We start from the raw sequence: 18,146 nt of genomic DNA on the forward strand, positions 1-18,146 counted from the left end.
ACGGCATTTGACACTGGACCAATGTAAGACAATCGCATTGCTGTTATTTCAATTTGTACAAGGAAAGGGAACTAAATTGTTGTGTAGAATTCTCGCTTTTTTTCCACTTTTACTGCATTTGCGATGTCCGATAGCGAAGAAGGTTATTCAGAGAACGAAGAGGCAAGTATAAAAGACTAAACAAGTTTCAACGGATGCTATTTTCGCCGTATATATGTTATGTTTGGTCACACATACCATATGAAAGTGTCGATGTAAAAAAATAGTATATCTCGTGCATAAATTTTCAATTGTTGACTTGATTTGTAAAGTGTACATGCCTTGTATCTTGTAAGTATTAAGACAAGGGGGCTGAAGCATTGAATTTCAAACGGCGCAGGGTGTAGATCTGCTCAAATTTTTAGTCAGGAAAGCACTAAAACTCGGCCGATATCTTGATTTTTTTGTTCGTATCATCCACATTTTGGTGATCAACGGGCAAGTTTGGTATTTGTTATGCAATATTTCTCATTTACCGTGAAAATTACTATTGAGAATTGCATTGGCGATCCAGGGATTTGCAGCAGACATCTGATTTTCTCTGGTGACAATCCCAGACAATATTTATCTGTTGATCTTCCCTTTGTTGAAACCACAGGAAGAAGTTATGGATGAGGACGTGGATGAAGATGATGATGATGATATTGAGGATGAAGAAGAAGAAGAAGACGAAGATGATTACGACAGGAAGGGACAGAAGCGACGGAAGGTTGGAGCAAGTGCCTTCATTGATGCTGAAGCAGGTTAGTTACTAAAAACTTTTATTCCAAATAGTGGAATCACAATTACCAATGATCATTGCTTTGATGATGATTGTTCTATCATCAGTATTATCTTCATACAATGTAATCAACTTGGTCCCTTTCTGTAGCACTCTATAAACCTCTGTACGTCATACCATTGTTACCTCTATCTTTGTCTCTTTTCAAGTGTATTCAGTTTACAGTAGATGGTTGAACCATTTACTTAAACATTTTAGAGGTTGACGAGGATGATGAGGAAGGAACTGAAGCAGAGGAAGGTTTTGAAGGATTTGAAGACCATTGTAAGTATTAAGGTACCATTGTTTTGAATGGAATTTGTGTTAGTTCTAAAGAATTTTTCACAAATATGTGCAGCTTGAATTTGAAGAGAATATACTAAACAAAGATTTGAAACACAAGAATATTGTATTTTTGCATGTACAATAGTTGAATCTGCACATGTGATGAGTTAAGAATTGCCATTTGCCTGAGTTTGAAAGTTGTCTTATTGTACAAATAAATTGTGTTTAACTTATGAATTTGCTGTTTTGTTCCAGCTGAACGAGATGAAGAGCACACAGAAGATATATCGGTATAAAAAGTTTATGCATAGCACTTCAAAGAATTGTATATTGGTATGATATTATTCTATTTACAACATATTTTAATTTCTTCAATTCCAGGGTGCAAGGCGATTGCAGCAAATGTTGAAGTGAGTAGATTTATGGACTTTCTCCAGTGACCAAAGAATGGTCACTAAGTTGAAAAAGAAACCTACACTAATGCACAGTACCTCAAATAGTTGCCATACCTCACAAGGGCCTTTCTTTGTTTACTTCAGGGAGCGAAGTGATGAAGATTTGGAAGAATACTACCGAAGGAAATATGTTGAAACATCAAGAAAGTATGCATTGTGATTATTACATGACCAAGCAGTTTCCTGTTTCCATAGTTACTGCCTCCTTTTGAGAATCACCAGCAACTTACAACTCTTGTCCAATGAAAATTTACCCTCAGATACAGCAAGAAGGATTATGACCATCCTCGAGGAATTGAACAACAAAGTTTACTGCCGGGAGTAAAGTATGTACGAAGTCTTGTTTAATCCTAGCTACGTAAACCATAGCTATCCCTTATTTACCATTTTGAAATTTGAATGACAACCAGGTACGTCAGTTTGTAACCACTCACAGTATGTACAAGGCATTTTACCATTAAAATCCCAAAAATTTTCTTGTCATACAGGGATCCAAATCTTTGGTTGGTGAAGTGTAGGGTAAGCTGGTTTCTTTTGCTAAAAACTATGAGTTTCTTTGGTTTTTTAGTCTGTAACTCTTAGTCAGTTTTCATGACCTCATTCATGTATGTAGATTGGAGAAGAAAAGGCAACAGTCATTGCAATGATGAGAAAAGCACTTTCACAACAGTTCACCGATGAGGTATACTAGAATTCAAAATATTACAAGCACTCTTAATATATGTCAGAACTTTCTGTTCTACTGTTATATCTTGCATTAATTTCCAATGATAAACTATAGGCTAAAGTCATGTTTTGTTACAGCCTCTACAAGTGAAGTCTGCAATTGCTGTTGAAGGTCTTAAAGGCTATATTTACATTGAGGCGTACAAACAAACTCATGTCAAACAGGTGTAGTAAACTAACATGTGCTATTCAGAACAAAATTGTAGGCTTCCAAAGCATCGCAACTTTTTGTAAGATGCTACATGTCGATATTTCAGACTGCATCCTTTTTAAAACTTTTCAATGATGTTTTTAAGGCTATTGAAGGCATTGGGACACTCAAAATTGGCCAGTGGAACCAGAAAATGGTTCCGGTGAAAGAAATGACTGACGTTCTTAATGTAGTTAAAGATCTGGTTCAGTTGAAAGCTAAACAATGGGTCCGCTTAAAACGAGGCATTTTCAAAGATGACTTGGCCCAGGTGAGATGTGGTAATTTGGAAACCAGCTAAAATGCTTTTCAGAGCTTTAATCAAGCCGGAGCTTATGCACGAGCTTATCTTGAAAAATATCTGTAAAGTTCAGGGCGCTTATAAACCTATCTATATCTATATAAGCGCCCTAATAAAGTTCTTTATGATACATTATTTCCTGAGAACGTGTGGTGTGTTCATTTTCGCCTTCAACTGTCAACATTTTTCTTTCAGATTGACTATGTCCACCCTTCAAAGAACCAGGTATGATACGATAAGCTCGTATTTCGATGCGGGCCGCCTATAAATTCCTGTAAATGCAAAGGTTTTTCATCGAATTCTGGGAACCTTGAGTTCTAGGCTTACAGTAGTGTATGTTGCTTCACTCTCGAGGCATTTGTCCACGACCCACGAGGTTTTCCCACGATCTTCCACTACTTCTCTCGGGTTGTAAGTGCTATACAACCCGCGGTACATCAAAGGAAATCGATTCGATATGCAATTATTATGATACTATAATTCTCGCGTTTCTGTCTAGGTCACTCTGAAAATGATTCCTCGCATTGACTACGCAAAACCCAGAGGAAACAAAGCGCCTGAGGTGAGTTTTTTTTCGCCACCCCCCCGTGGAGTGTGGTTTTTCGGGATATTTTCGTCTTGGTGGTAGAGAATTGACGGGGGGTTTTGACCTTCACGCAGCAGGAAGACCAGGAGAAGAAGAAACGATTCCGAAAACCGCCTCCAAAATTGTTCGATCCCGAAGCTGTGAGGTATGTGACGAGAGGCTGGGAACGAGGTGGCCTTGGTGCCAGGCAACACCTGTCGCTCGAATCAATTTTCTTGAATCTTTTGGAATTTACTCCACGTTAATAATTTTGTTTTTGTAGAGGAATCGGCGGCGAAATTCATCAAGATGGAGATTTCTATCTTTTCGAAGGAAATCGTTACCGTCAGGGTTTCTTGTATAAGAATATGGCGATATCTGCTCTTGTGAGTTTACGTCGTACATTTCTAAACTAAACTAACTTTATTTATACTGGATAGCTCTATCAGTTCTAAACTGTTCTTCCTAGAGGTCCAGTAAGGATCATCTCTTATTGATCCAGTGTTACTACAGAAGAAAACATAAACTAAACTAACTTTATTTATACTGGATAGCTCTATCAGTTCTGAACTGTTCTTCCTAGAAATCCAGTAAGGATCATCTCTTATTGATCCAGTGTTACTACAGAAGAAAACCTAAACTAAACTAACTTTATTTATACTGGATAGCTCTATCAGTTCTGAACTGTTCTTCCTAGAAATCCAGTAAGGATCATCTCTTATTGATCCAGTGTTACTACAGAAGGAAACCTAAACTAAACTCACTTTATTTATACTGGATAGGTCTATCAGTTCTGAACTGTTCTTCTTAGAGGTCCAGTAAGGATCATCTCTTATTGATCCAGTGTTACTACAGAAGAAAACCTAAACTAAACTAACTTTATTTATACTGGATAGCTCTATCAGTTCTAAACTGTTCTTCCTAGAGGTCCAGTAAGCATCATCTTTTATTGATCCAGTGTTACAGGAGGAAACCTAAACTAAACTAACTTTATTTACACACTGGAGATACACTTATCAGATTCACTGCTCTTTTGACGGAATAATAATTATTTAATACACTGTACATTGTTCTCTTTGATTTTCTTAAGGTCACCGAAGGAATTAAGCCAACTCTTTCCGAGTTAGAAAAGTTTGAAAGCACCTCCGAAGATATTGACATTGAATGTATCTTTTGTAATGAAAAGCTTCACCTAAAATAACTGCCTGCAAATACATGTTTTACTCTGAGAGTTTTGGGCAGTTCCTATGTTCTTCTCGCTTCTCTTTCCCTAACTCGTTGTCAGTACCTACGAAAAGTTCAAAGGAGGATGCTGAAAGTCAATTTGCCCCAGGAGACAATGTCGAAGTCGTCGAGGGAGAGTTGATCAATTTACAAGGCAAAATTGTCAGCGTTGAAGGAAATAAGATCGTTATGTTGCCTTTTCATGAAGATCTAAAGGTAATTAACTAAACTGGATCCATGCAGGATATAGCTCCATCAGTTCTAAATTGGTCTCCCCATGCATAGTGGACCAATAATGTGGTAAAGCTCCTTTCGTATCAATCCAGTGTTATTCTAATTCTCGCTGAGTTATATGTTTCTTAGCTTTGTTCATTTAAGGCAGTATTCACAAGCGACTATATACTTGTTTGTGCTATCAATTTTCCAGCCTGAAAATGTGTTTCATCTATTTCAAGGAACCTCTGAATTTCCCATCCTCAGAGCTGAAGAAATTCTTCAAAGTTGGAGATCACGTGAAAGTCATTCACGGAAAATATGAAGGAGATACAGGCTTGATACTTCGTGTTTTAGGAAAGACAGCCATTTTGTTTTCAGATCTTACGATGCACGAGGTATGCGAGGAATAAAAACGGTAATAGCTTAAACGGTGGATAAGTTCAAAATACAAAGCGAGTCTATCGTTTTATTCAACAAGCGAACTAAATGTTTTTAACCTTAATACAAAGATACTGTTTACAACTACATATTCAGTGCATAATATTCAAGTTAACTCACTCAAGAGAGATCTAAGAGTGTTATTTTATTTTGACCTATCCACCGTTTAGGCTAAACGGGCTTGATACAACCTGCCCCAGTCGTTTAGAGGTCCCGCATTGCTTTCAGTCTTATTCTGGATGATTTTTCTTGTGGAAATCTCGTTTATTACAATTCCCTTTTAGCTTGAAGCACTGTTGAAAGATCTTCAGTTATGTTCCGAAAGAAGCAGTGGTGTAGATTCTCTGGGTCATCATCAATGGGGCGACTTGGTTCAGCTAGAGTAAGCCGAAAATTTAAAGTAAATATTTGTGTCAAATGAAAAGTTTCGTATTCTATTATATATTGAACGTTTCATTTTAGTCCTCAAACTGTCGGTGTGATTGTCCGTATTGAAAGAGAGACATTTTCGATCCTAAATCAACATGGGAAAGTATGTTTTCTGCCACATATGACTGTTTAGGAAGGAATATTACCCTTTCTAATGACACTGACCGCTTCAAAATATCATTGCCTGGATTATCACCTCAAGGCCGCTGTCTCTGTTTATATTCAGGTCTCCCAAGTGCGGCAGCAAGCTGTGGCCAAACGTAAAGAAAATAAACACGCCGTCGCTCTGGATTGCGACCAGGTAAACATTAGCTTGGTTCTCACTCCTGTCTACGTAGAGTTCAGTGTGGAAGGGTAACATCCTGGACAATGGTAGTAGCCCAGACCCCGGATCGAGCGATGATGAAAACGAGTACTGTATTAACTGGTTTTTCCTGATTTTAGAATACCATTCAAGTTCGAGACGTGGTTAAGGTCGTTGACGGACCCCACAAAGACTTGCAGGGGGAAGTCAAATTTGTCTACCGTGGCTTCGCGTTTCTCTCTTCGAAATTGGTCGTGGAAAATGGCGGGATCATCGTTTGCAGAACCAAGCAACTACAGCTAGCCGGTGGTGGGAAGGTACTGTATTGTTCAGTTCTTTCAGGCACAGAACCACTGGACAATTTGAAAACGTCCACTTGTCGAGGGTTGGGTGAAATGGTGCATTCAAAATATGCATTCTTTTTTAGGCTACTACGGATTCTATCGGTGGTTTTGGTGGATTCGGAGGCTTCGCTCCTCGTTCTCCGAGAATATCAAGTCCTGCTCGTGATCCTGGCGGTATAGTACAGATCTTTATGGCTGGACCTAGCTAGATTTAGTAATACCAGTGTGTCTCAAAAAACAGAAATATTGCGAAATTACTCTTACTATGCTTTGCCCGCAGGTGCAGGTGGAGGTGCAGGTGGAGCATCTCCGTCAGGCAGAGGTGGGTTTGGTCGTGGTCGAGGGAGGCCTGGAAGAGACCTCACGCTGATCGGAAAGACCATAAGGATCTCTCAAGGTCCTTATAAAGGTAAATATTAGTTCCATTTCAGGTTGAAAGATCGTTTAAAACACTCCAAATAAAGCGTTCAACAATCTGAAACGATTCTTCCCCAGGCTACATTGGGATAGTGAAAGACGCGACTGAAACCACAGCACGAGTCGAGCTACACAGCAATTGTAAAACAATTTCTGTCGACAGATCCAGAATCAATGTCGTTGGGTAAGTTTTGTGAAGATCGCATGTACATTGTTCTAGCCTCACTATGGAAATCAAGCTAGTTTTAGTCGCAGTAGTTTCAGTGGATGGTATTTGGCAAGAAGTGCGAGAATAAGAAGAAATCAAATCATATCAATGACATTTGTTAACTTAACATGTGTCTAAATCCAAATCGACCTGCATGTGTTTAAATCACTGAGGTAGTGTTTTGACTATGACTTCGTTTGGTTCCAGTGCCCCGACGCGCGGTGGGTCTACGCATTCAAGAACCCCCATGTACGGCTCACAGACACCAATGTATGGGTCCCAGACCCCTGGTTCAAGAACACCAATGTATGGTTCCCAGACTCCTACCCACGATGGTAAGTTCATTAGATAAATGTTATCTTGATGTTACATACATCCTTGATGTTTACGAAATAAAATACGATTGATCGTCAAACTTTAATAGGAAGCAGAACACCACATTATGGTTCGATGACGCCATCACATGACGGTTCGCGCACACCTCTCCATGGTGGGGCTTGGGACCCAAGCTCGGCAAACACTCCTGCGAGGTCTGAGGCCGAGTTTGATTACAGCTTGGACGTTCCAACGCCATCGCCCGTCGGTGTAAGTAACAACGTTGAAATTCTCCTATGGCAGTCAAGTGTGTGTCCATTTCATGCGGACAACCATCTTTTTCTTTCAGGGTTATGGTACGCCGAACCCAGCGACCCCCGGGGGATTTACCGCCCCCTACACTCCGGGTACCCCAAGTGGAATGTATGGTTCTGAACCCACCTACTCCCCGTACGTGGACTCCCCCTCTCCAGCTGGATATGCGAACCCTGTCACACCTGGTAGTGCAAACCCTAGTCCAATTTCCCCCGGGTTTAACCCCCACACCCCAGGAGCGAGTTTGGAAGTGGAGATGCCACACGAGTGGGTGACCCAAGATATTGAAGTGACAATCAGCGAGTCGTATCAGGTGAGAACTGAGTTATATATGACATGATCCTTACTGGACCTCTGGGTAGAAGATCTTAGAACTGATAGGGCTATCCAGTAGAAATAAAGTTAGTTTAGTTTAGGTTTCCTTCTGTAGTAACACTGGATCAATAAGAGATGATCCTTACTGGACCTCTAGGAAGAACAGTTTAGAACTGATAGAACTATCCAGTATGAATAAAGTTAGTTTAGTTTAGATTTCTTCCTGTAGTAACCCTGATCAATAAGACATGATTTTTACTGGACCTCTAGGAAGAACAGTTTAGAACTGATAGAGCTATCCAGTATTTTGGTTTTGTGAAGTCTAATGCAATTTCTTCTTCAATCATTTCCCGGAATGCCCATGCCTAAACTCTGTGAATTTTTATTCCAGGATTCTCAGCTGGTTTCCAAGAAAGGTGTTATCCGTAACGTGGTTGGTGGAACCAGTACTGTGTATCTGTATGATGAGAAACGTGACGTCAGCATTCCCAGCAAGCACCTCACCGCATTACAGCCAGCCAAACACGATAAGGTTTGTACACTTTATTTGCCACAGTGCCTCTATTATCGCCTAGTCCAAATGCACTGCTTCCAGTTTGACTCTGTTGAATTTCTTAGAATTCTAAAACAGTTCGTTAGAAAGTTTTGAAACAGAGCATGGAAGCATTGCTTGAAGGATTGAATTAGGGATCAATGCCTGGAGATTATTACTAGAGATTAGAGTTTAAATTAGGATTAAAGCTGGGGCGTATATTAGGATTAGGATTAGGATAGTGAATAATCTTTTACTTCGTTGTTTTTTATTGTATAATATATTGGTCGTAATTTTGAAACCAGGTGAAGTTGATTCATGGGGATGACAGGGACAGCACAGGGACCCTGATCCAGATTGACGGAAATGATGCAATTATAAAAATGGATTTGAATGATAAACTAGTTGTTTGTGATATCAGTTCACTGGCGAGATTGGCTCCGTCCACCGTGTAGCAAGGTAAATATATCCAACTTTGCATGTGTCTTTGTTGCATGTGGGAAGGGAGCTTTGAGAGTTTGACCTTGGTGTTTTTAAGGTAGGAATGCATGTCCCGTTGCACTAAAAGAGACCGTTTCTAACTGAGAAACATCCAGTATATATAAAGTTAGTTTAGGTTCCCTCCTGTAGTAACACTGGATCAATAAGAGATTATCTTTACTGAACGTCTAGGAAGAACAGTTTAGAACTGATAGAGCTATCCAGTATAAATAAAGTTAGTTTAGTTCAGATTTCCTCCTGTAGTAACACTGGATCAATATAAGAGATTATCCTAACTGGAAGAACTGTTCACAACTGATTTATCCGCATATAATCTTGTATTTCACCTTGTTATTGCAGCAATGGATATCTGAAAAAATGGGCCCCGTGTAGGATACAATTGAATATGTGCGATGGCTTGACAGATAAGTTACGTTGTGTGAACTCGTGTTATGTCAAGTTTTATTCTTGATTCTAACATTATGTCCTTGTCTGTGATGTTTCTAATTGACGACAAAATACAACCTCATGATTAGCTGAAAAGTTTATTTTACATTATATCGACCTTGACAATACTCCAGTTGCTTCAAAACCAACCTCTGCCCAAGTCTATATACACAATAATTTAGCAAGCTTGATGTAAATATTTGCAATAAATAATAGCGAATAAGTGATGCAATCTACCGCGTTTCATGAACACACTATACTTAGTTCGCTGTCAAATATAATATATAGTTATTAGAGTTTTACTTTACTGGAGAATAAATTACATTAATGTTTGCTAATATCTTTTTAAGATAAGATAACTTAAATATTTACATCAACAAAACAACGTATTTTACACAGAATTTTATATACAACGCATTTTCAACACTGAACTCTATAATATCTGGAAGACGTGCTCGGCACAAAAAAATAAAGGCAAAAAAATTGCCGACAAAAAATCAAAGGAAATTACGAGCAGGCTCTCCAGATTATTTATAGTCCAGTGATTTTTATGCGCTCAAAGTTAAGAAGGCTAGTTTAAAAAGGTTCCCGTACGAGATGAAGCTAATTCATTGGTTTCCTTGCCAAAACGCCGTCCAATAGAGTGCCTTCTCTGTAGACTTCCACATCCACAAAACCATGTTTCATAAGTAGTTCAGTGTACTCTTTACCACTTCTCTCTCGGCCATCGCCAGTTGCTGCTAACATGACCAGTGACTCGAGATGGACTCTTACTGGACCACTTTTATCATCGTTTAGCACGGCTTCGACCACAAGAACGGCTCCGCCTGAATTTGAAAATATACAGCTTATTAGACGCGAATTCTGTAAACTCTATCTCTGACGGTTCTAAACTGTTCCTCCTAGAAAGGCCAGTAAGGATCATCTCTTATTGATCCAGTGTTACCACAGGAGGAAACCTAAACTAAACTAACTTTATTTATACTGGATAGTTCTATCAGTTCTAAACTGTTCCTCCTAGAGGTCCAGTAAGGATCATCTCTTATTGATCCAGTGTTACTACAGGAGGAAACCTAAACTAAACTAACTTTATTTATACTGGATAGCTCTATCAGTTCTAAACTGTTCCTCCTAGAGGTCCAGTAAGGATCATCTCTTATTGATCCAGTAACCTACAGGAGGAAACGTAAACTAAACTAACTTTATTTATAACAAACTTCTATTACCTGGTGGCAGTGCTTTGTATGCTTTCTCTAACAGAATATCACACAAATCCTCTCCCCAGTTATGTAAGATCCTTCCCATAACATACAGTTGTGCTGGAGGAAGGTCATCTTTGAAGAAATCTCCTGGAATGAACTGAACTCGGGATCTCTGGGACATTGGTAGGTTAGGTGGGGTGAAATGGGGTGAAGCTTGGACAACTGGAGGTAGCTCGAGTATCGACATGGTCATCTCTGGATATTGGGCTACAGCATGGTATGCAAATGCTCCTGTTCCTCCTAAAAATTGAGAGATATTGGTGGTTAGAAAGTTGGAAAGTCAGTGAACTGTTATCGACGGGAAACATCTTCGAAATACTCTTTATCACGAATATCCATGCATTTCCCCGTCTATTCTAGTATTTGCACGTTTCACTCCAAATAGGGTATAGCCCGTGGACTACAATTCATGTTTCAAATTCCATTTAGAATATTCGTTGCCAAAATAGTTCTGTTTGCCTAAAGGTGATCTTTAGGTATTTTATTATTTGACTTGATTGATCAAAAGAAATAATAAATTAGAAAATTTTGATTGATTAATTGAATTATTGGTTTGCAATTCTATTATAATTTTGCCGGTTTGCCTGCGAGCTCATTAATACCATGACATAATGATAGGTGATAGACGATCGATCTAGAATAGCCGAGAAGGCGTCTCGCGACGTTCAGCCAAGCTCTCTGTCTTCGCGTGGCACGTGCGCTCCCGAAATATTACAGGTCTTTTATTCAAAGTCTTCACATGACGCCAATATCATGATAAGTGCACATAGAGACAGTCCTCTCATGAGGCGTTGAATAATAAAATCAATTGCGATGCTTTCATTGTGCTAAAGCTATTATTCTTATTTCCTGACCATTGGCAAAACTTTATATCGCCTCCTTTTTGAGAAGGCTTTTTAATTTGCTATATACGATATATTCTAATTCTCTAAAACAGCTCTAATTGGTCGTAAATGTGATTCTATTTCATAAATATTCTTCTAATTCGTTTGGATTAGTTCTAATTACAGACAAATTATAGCACCTCGCAACAAACTATTCTAATCCGACTCCATTCAAGAAATGATACATTCAAAATCAAAAAGGTTTCTAAGTTGTCCTTATGGTCATTCATATATTTAAACCAACATAGTTAACATTTGGCAGACCATCTGTGAGTCAATTATTCAAGCTTGATAGCAGTTAACATAATTAGCACGACTGGTAAATATTTTGCTTTTGAAATAACGGAATTACAACAGGTTGTGCTTAAATATTTGTTTAACAATCGAAATTTCAAAATTGGCAATAATTCGCAATCAGCGTTTAATTTTCAACACAGCATGGCGCCACTTTAAGTGGCCCATGCTCCATTGGCACCGGGCGGAAAGAAGCTGGGTACCGGATATTTGCTGGGTGGCAAAGAAGCGGGAAATCACTTGCGAATTCTCAGGAAGGACGTTAATAACGGCATGAAAACAAAGTTGTTTTGATCAACTTGTTTTTCACATTATATTGTTTACGCCAGATCCTTGGAAGCAAGGTCCCCTCGAGGGGGGAAACGTCTTGTTTGTCTAAAAATACTCCTCTAATCTGTAGTTTAACTGTACGGCTGATTCTGGTTGTTACCATTAACAGTTCTAATTCCTAGGACCCTTAAAATGTCAAGAAGATCGCTTTAAAGTTGTCCAGACTTTTTATCAACCGTCCAAATTATACAAAGAAAGTTCTGGATCAATTCGGTCAAATAAAAGAACCTTATATTCAGAAGAGCCTAGTCGATGATACACTCGAAAACTTGACGAAGCCCCTTTGGTCGAAAAGTCGAGAACTTTTATCTTCGTATAGGTTTCAGGCATTTGATATACCGCTATAACTCTTCATAATTGTCGATAATGTTCTAATTGGTTTGAAACGGCCTTAAATTAGTGAAATTTTAGCTTGTCATCGAAGATCTTAATTCAATTAGCTAATGATTCTAATTCTCTAATTATTTGTTTCGTTATTGATTGTAATTTGCTACAAAAGCGGGTCTAATAGCTTCCAATCTCTCTCTTCGAAATGCAGTTGCCGTCGCTATGCCTATGATTCCAGTGTTTTCAACAACATATTTATTTGCGCTGTGTTTTTAAAAAAAGATAGAACGCAGGAGTCCAGTGTTGGCATTATAGTCGAAAATAGCCTGCCGTGGTTGTGGCTGAGCCGCTTTATGACTTTCGACGTTTTTTTTCAATCTAGGACATGATAGGGGACATTAGCGGAATCCCAATAGGAAAAACTAGACGCATTTCAGTCCATTTTTAGGTAATTTACAACCTTTGTGAGTTGCATGTCTCGCATAATTGTCGCACGAAGGAATTCGAGAGATGAAGTAAGGTATTTTGCTTTTCCATACATGCGTGGAGACTTTGTTCCACTTTTGATGCGATTTCGGCGATTAAAACTCGAAATATGATGTGCTATTGTACAGCTCTAATCACCGTGAGCGGTGAATTCGCCAAATAATAGGATAAAGCTGACCGGAATTGCCGAAATACCAGACTATTTTAAAACTATGGTATTTATTCGCATGCATTCCTGAACGATCCTGATGACTGTAGGAACGCAGATATTAAACAAATACTTATTAGAATAACAAAACTCGTGCTTTAAAAAAAGGTCTTGCGAAATCGAACTATTTTAAATCTGATTGTGTGGGAAGATTGTAATTAAGAATCCGAATATTACGAGATGAATGTGCTGATTAAGAAATTCAAGTGCTCGTGAACAAATAAGCGATGAAACTGCTTACAAGCTTAAGAGCAGCCACGTAAATAGAGATAGCTGTGAATAAATGATTACGATTTACAGTAAACTCGTATGGGAAATACTAACAGAAATGTTTATTGCGAAATCCATTATGAAATTATTCTTAGATCTTATTGTACTTCAGTGACCACAGCTGTTAAACTATAGGTGCTTAAAAACGGTACATTATGCGTGAATGTTTAAAATCTGAAACACAATCAAAGTGTCGTAACTCTCTCTGACTCTGTGTCGTAACTCTCTCTGACTCTGAGGTTTCTCTCCCGTGCTAAATAGCATAATTTAGGTCGAATTCGTTGTTCCCGAGAAGTAAAATGGCGATTTATAAAGTCGAAACATTGCGAAATATTCTAGATAATTTATGTTATTAATGGATTACTTTATTGAAATAATATAATGCTTTGCAACATATCCGTTCGTCTTTCCTGCCGTGCGCCGGGTATTAATTTGATTTTTATCTGGGATATCTTTCTGTCACAAACGGTTCCGTGTATCTTTCAGAAACGTTTATTTTTGTGGTTATGGAGTGGGAGGCTGTTGTGTGTTGTTCGCAGTTCTTTGCCAAAAATCATCTTAACCGATTTAATGCCGGTTCCGACGTGCCAGGCAATGAATATATGAATTAAAATCTCGCTTATATCTCATGCACGGGTTTATTCCAATCATAAACGAATTTTTCAAGTTTGGTACGGGCAATTTAACTTTAATACATCGTTTCTAATTATACCACGAATGCTTCGAATTTCGTAGTCTCTATATATAATTCTTATATACGTGCAAGTCTCGTTGTGAGAGAGAATCCTAGTTTCCCCGAATGAGCTTGTTTTCAGTGACTCGGAGAGCTGTGTTTCTAATTCGTTATGTTCGAGGATTTCTTACAAGTTAAGATGTGAGCGATTAACGTTTGATTTCATCGACTCTAGTCGTGATTGAACGACTGGACAGCTCAAACCGACTAAATGCTAATTTTTGCATGCAAACCCATGCGGGTATCTTGAGCAAGTCGGACTAATAACAAGGCGGTCAAAGAAGAGAATTAGGCTTCCGAAGTTCCACCATGCTGTCTTCGTCTTAAATCTACTCTTAAGTTATCTTAAGATCATCTTAGAAACTCCGCCTCCAGTGAAGATATTAAGTGGTCGGAAATAGTGGCAGAGATTACTATGCAAATCGTATACGTTGCAGTCAGCACTTCCGTCGTGTAAATACACTCAAAAATGCTTTGTGAAGAAAGAAAGGAGAAAAATTTAAGAAATGATTGCAACTTGAAACATCGTTTGAAGCTATGTAACGAATGCTATTGTATGTCCAATTTCTAATTTCTAGTAACGTCGTTTGAATTCGTCTTGCTCGGCGCCTTTAGGCACAACAGGCAACTTTAGGTCTTAATTTTAGATGTAATTTTCTAACGTGGTAAGGATTTTTTTAAGAAAGTTGCTTTAAAATACGAAATCGATCATTCGTTGCGACTAGACCATGTCGGAAGCTATGCGAAATTTGAAGCATGTTTTGATTTTCCTGATTCTGTTTATGGCATTCCCAAAAATGCTGTTCAAAATAAAATATGATATCAGAAAAGCGATTTAACACAATCGTTTATCATTTTTTATACATGCCACCCATGCTTTTTATTATGTCTAATATGGAGTATTTGTGATTTTAACTATGGCGAGTTGTCGATCAACGACATGAACGAACCAAAATAAACTATCCTTTATCTTAAATGACGTATCTTTTCGCCCTAAAGTGGATGATAGGGTGACTCCTGATCACCCAAAATCATTCTAGTCAGCTGCGATCATCTCTTATCGACCTGGGGCCAGTTGTATCAAGCCCGTTTAGCTTAAACGGTGGATAAGTTCAAAATAGAAAGCAAGTCTATCGTTTTATTCAACAAGCAAACAAAATGTCTTTAACCTTAATACAAAGATACTGTTTACAACTACATATTCAGCGAATAATATTCAAGTTGACTCATTCAAGAGAGATGTAAAAGTGTTATTTAATTTTGACTTATCCACCGTTTAAGCTAAACGGGCTTGATACAACCGGCCCCCGGTGTTATTACAGAAATGAGTCTAGTGTTAGCTACTAAAAACGAAACCTAAACTAACTTTATTTATACTGGATAGCTCTATAATTTCTAAACTGTTCTTCCTAGAGGTCCAGTAAAGATCATCTCTTATTGATCCAATGTTACTATACAGGAGGAAACCTAAACTAAAACTAACTATATTTATACTGGATAGCTCTATCAGTTTTAAACTGTTCTTCCTAAAGGTCCAGTAAGGATCATCTCTTATTGATCCAGTGTTACTGCAGGAGGAAACCTAAACTATACATAAACTAACTTTATCTATCTAAACTGTTCTTCCTAGAGGCCCCGTAAGAATAATCTATAACAACAGTGTGAAACATACCAAACCTCAGTCAGACTAAACCCTAAACTGAATGAAATGTTTACTAACTCTTAATTCATCGTCATGCATTGAGCGACTGAAGTCTAAGACTTCGCCATAAAAAATATGTCTGCTGGCCAATATTTTGTTTGCTGTTTCTTGTTTTATCAAAACAGTCTGAGAGTAAAAAGTGGGATTCCGGGAGTGTGTTGTACTAAATTTCATAACAACATGGTTTAAGATTACCGTAAGGTCTAAAGTCTTTACGCTAAAGTCAACATAATATTGACATAATTCCATATCACTGAATAAACGTGAAACTTATGCAATCATGCGCGTGGCTTACGTTACACCATGAGATGAAAGCTCTGAGTACTAAATTAACAAACAAGAATGGTATAAAATGGCAAGCAATTTTGAAAGGCTAATATCAAGGACGGAAATTTATACTTATAAGCTAAGATAGAGTGACCTAAACTTAGCACGCGGGAAGTATATCGCTTTGGTGACACCGGTCAAATTCCGCTTCAGACAAATTCAAAGCTTTGGAATAAACTAACGAGGATTTGTCGCTTGTACATTTGTACTGTGGCACAAATAGGCGCGTAATATCCTCAGTTAGACACTGTATGTATGTGCGTACTACGTTCGAGACTGTTTGTACAAATCGATACGTAATATGATATCTCACACTTTGTACTGTCATGACCGTGAGTTTGAGGAATATTAAAACAAAACTAACTTCATTCAAAGCTAAAAATGATATTAGTTCTAAGTTCTTCTCCCTGAGGGTCGGATGGAAAGAGAAGTGCTGAATATGTTGGTCAAATCGAAGTAGTTTTATCAAAATATATATTTTCACTGGTATAGCTGTTCTAGGCAAATCTTTGTGTGGTAAAACATTTCCGTCGAAGTAAACTCATTTATAAACACCGTCAAAATGTGGCGGAATTCGTATAGAAGTATATTTGACCAATGCCAGACCAATAAGTCGTCACTTTTGAAGTTGATTTACACGTGAAATGGCTTTAAAGACAAGTAATTCGCATTGAAGAATATATACCATGCGCTTATATATATAATGTAGTATTATGATACGAGGTGACGATAAAATGATTTAACCCGCCTACCTCCTAAGTCGCAAGCCTTGTTGTACTCGCCAAGATCGATGCTTTTCACTAAAATTGGGCTAGCTACATTCGATACCCCGTGCATTCCGGCCAAAAATTGAAGAGTGAACATTTCGTTGGAGTATACGACGTCAAAGAGATTCCCACCTTCGGGAAGGCCGAGAGTTCGAGGCCATTGCGTCGTTCCGTCTCTAACTGCGTGTTCGAGATTTCCAGTCAGATTGTACTCCATGTCGATACAAGCGATTTCACCGCGCAACGCTTCTGGCCCGTTCAACGTCAGGTACTTTCTCGAATCTGCCGTTAACTCGAAGAGCTCGACTCCATCCGAGACAACAGTCCTTAGCAGGTCCAAGGCAACGCACGCGTGTAATAGTCGTGATGTACCATTCACGCTTGCCTTACAATGCTCGCCGATTTCCGTGGCAGATTTTGGTGAATTGGCGCTGTCTAAATAGTCGAATATTCCGATATTACAAGCCGTCGAGAGCGCCTTCGTCGCCCGATGAAGAACCATTAATTCAGCTAACTTCATCGGGAAACTTGCGCCGTTTTTGTTAAAGAAACTCCTAGTAGTTACTACATCTTCAATTTCTTCTCCACGAGAATGTCTCATTGATCCGTCTTGTGTTGTTAAACTGGTTTCATCTGGTAGACCAGTCAATATCGCGTCAGTTAGAGACATTTTATATGAATTCTACTGTTACACTAGTTGTCTTCGTATAGTTCTTTTGTTGTTTAGCTTTCTATTTCGACAACTATCTCGATTTCAACCACAACTTTGCCGCGGTTCTTTCGATCAGTCAATAAATTCCCTTCAACACCTTTTGTCAAATCTTGAGTTTCCTTTTAAATATCCTTGCGGCTTTCTATTATAATATGTGTCGAAAGTTCTTAGATGTACATTTTTTTCCCGCCAAGTTTGGATAACTTCCCTTTGGATGATAAATTGACAAAGCGGACCGATGCTCGGCGCTCCGACGTCGCCTCTCGTGTACTGAACGGCTGCCGGTTTCTTCAAACCTTTTATATTCACGCCACAAAAATTACGCATGGCTACTACAGTATTTACAGGAAGTATCTGGCATTCGGTTATATTTACACTTGTATTGTGAGTATGCAAATGACAGTATTTCGACTTAGTCATAACATGAATAAAATGCCCCAGTATGGTATTTTCGCGCCAAAAGCCATGGCCCGGTAATGTTTATAAAAACCTTGTTTAAAGCCCTCACAGTCAAAATGTCGCTATAAGTAGACCTAACA

At 38.6% G+C, this 18,146-nt stretch overlaps 2 protein-coding genes across 2 annotated transcripts; one reads left to right on the forward strand and one right to left on the reverse strand.

Moving 5' to 3' along the window:
- Nucleotides 1–26: 26 nt before the first annotated feature.
- On the forward strand, nt 27–9,583 carry LOC114522989 (transcription elongation factor SPT5-like). Its single transcript, XM_028543780.1, has 31 exons — nt 27–162; nt 638–782; nt 1,019–1,084; nt 1,340–1,374; nt 1,466–1,494; nt 1,624–1,686; nt 1,800–1,865; nt 2,028–2,058; nt 2,153–2,221; nt 2,344–2,430; nt 2,562–2,726; nt 2,952–2,981; nt 3,256–3,318; nt 3,417–3,487; nt 3,605–3,707; nt 4,412–4,487; nt 4,607–4,761; nt 5,001–5,156; nt 5,484–5,581; nt 5,662–5,731; nt 5,855–5,929; nt 6,073–6,249; nt 6,360–6,450; nt 6,557–6,685; nt 6,772–6,877; nt 7,109–7,236; nt 7,326–7,486; nt 7,566–7,844; nt 8,238–8,378; nt 8,684–8,837; nt 9,219–9,583. The coding sequence occupies exons 1-30, from the start codon at nt 124–126 to the stop codon at nt 8,831–8,833; spliced, it is 3,054 nt and encodes a 1,017-aa protein (XP_028399581.1). The 5' UTR covers nt 27–123; the 3' UTR covers nt 8,834–8,837; nt 9,219–9,583.
- Nucleotides 9,584–9,611: 28 nt separating this feature from the next.
- LOC114522990 (acetylserotonin O-methyltransferase-like) lies at nt 9,612–17,915 on the reverse strand. The gene is made up of 3 exons (XM_028543781.1): nt 16,881–17,915; nt 10,532–10,807; nt 9,612–10,132 (listed from the first exon to the last, which is right to left on the reverse strand). The coding sequence occupies exons 1-3, from the start codon at nt 17,563–17,565 to the stop codon at nt 9,909–9,911; spliced, it is 1,185 nt and encodes a 394-aa protein (XP_028399582.1). The 5' UTR covers nt 17,566–17,915; the 3' UTR covers nt 9,612–9,908.
- Nucleotides 17,916–18,146: the final 231 nt, after the last annotated feature.

Source organism: Dendronephthya gigantea, unplaced genomic scaffold (genome assembly GCF_004324835.1).
Source record: "Dendronephthya gigantea isolate DGI-Jeju-01 unplaced genomic scaffold, DenGig_1.0 000026F, whole genome shotgun sequence".
NCBI classification, from domain to species: domain Eukaryota; kingdom Metazoa; phylum Cnidaria; class Anthozoa; order Malacalcyonacea; family Nephtheidae; genus Dendronephthya; species Dendronephthya gigantea.

What these genes read in the sequence shown, in the direction of transcription:
- LOC114522989 (XM_028543780.1), top strand. Translation starts at nt 124, where the DNA reads ATGTCCGATAGCGAAGAAGGTTATTCAGAGAACGAAGAG. An exon ending in TTTGGTTGGTGAAGTGTAGG is followed by an intron (nt 2,059 to 2,152) that starts GTAAGCTGGTTT and finishes TCATGTATGTAG; the next exon opens with ATTGGAGAAGAAAAGGCAAC. An exon ending in CTTTTCATGAAGATCTAAAG is followed by an intron (nt 4,762 to 5,000) that starts GTAATTAACTAA and finishes ATCTATTTCAAG; the next exon opens with GAACCTCTGAATTTCCCATC.
- LOC114522990 (XM_028543781.1), bottom strand. Translation starts at nt 17,565, where the DNA reads ATGTCTCTAACTGACGCGATATTGACTGGTCTACCAGATGAAACCAGT. An exon ending in CAAGGCTTGCGACTTAGGAG is followed by an intron (nt 10,808 to 16,880) that starts GTAGGCGGGTTA and finishes CTCAATTTTTAG; the next exon opens with GAGGAACAGGAGCATTTGCA. An exon ending in ATACAAAGCACTGCCACCAG is followed by an intron (nt 10,133 to 10,531) that starts GTAATAGAAGTT and finishes TTTCAAATTCAG; the next exon opens with GCGGAGCCGTTCTTGTGGTC.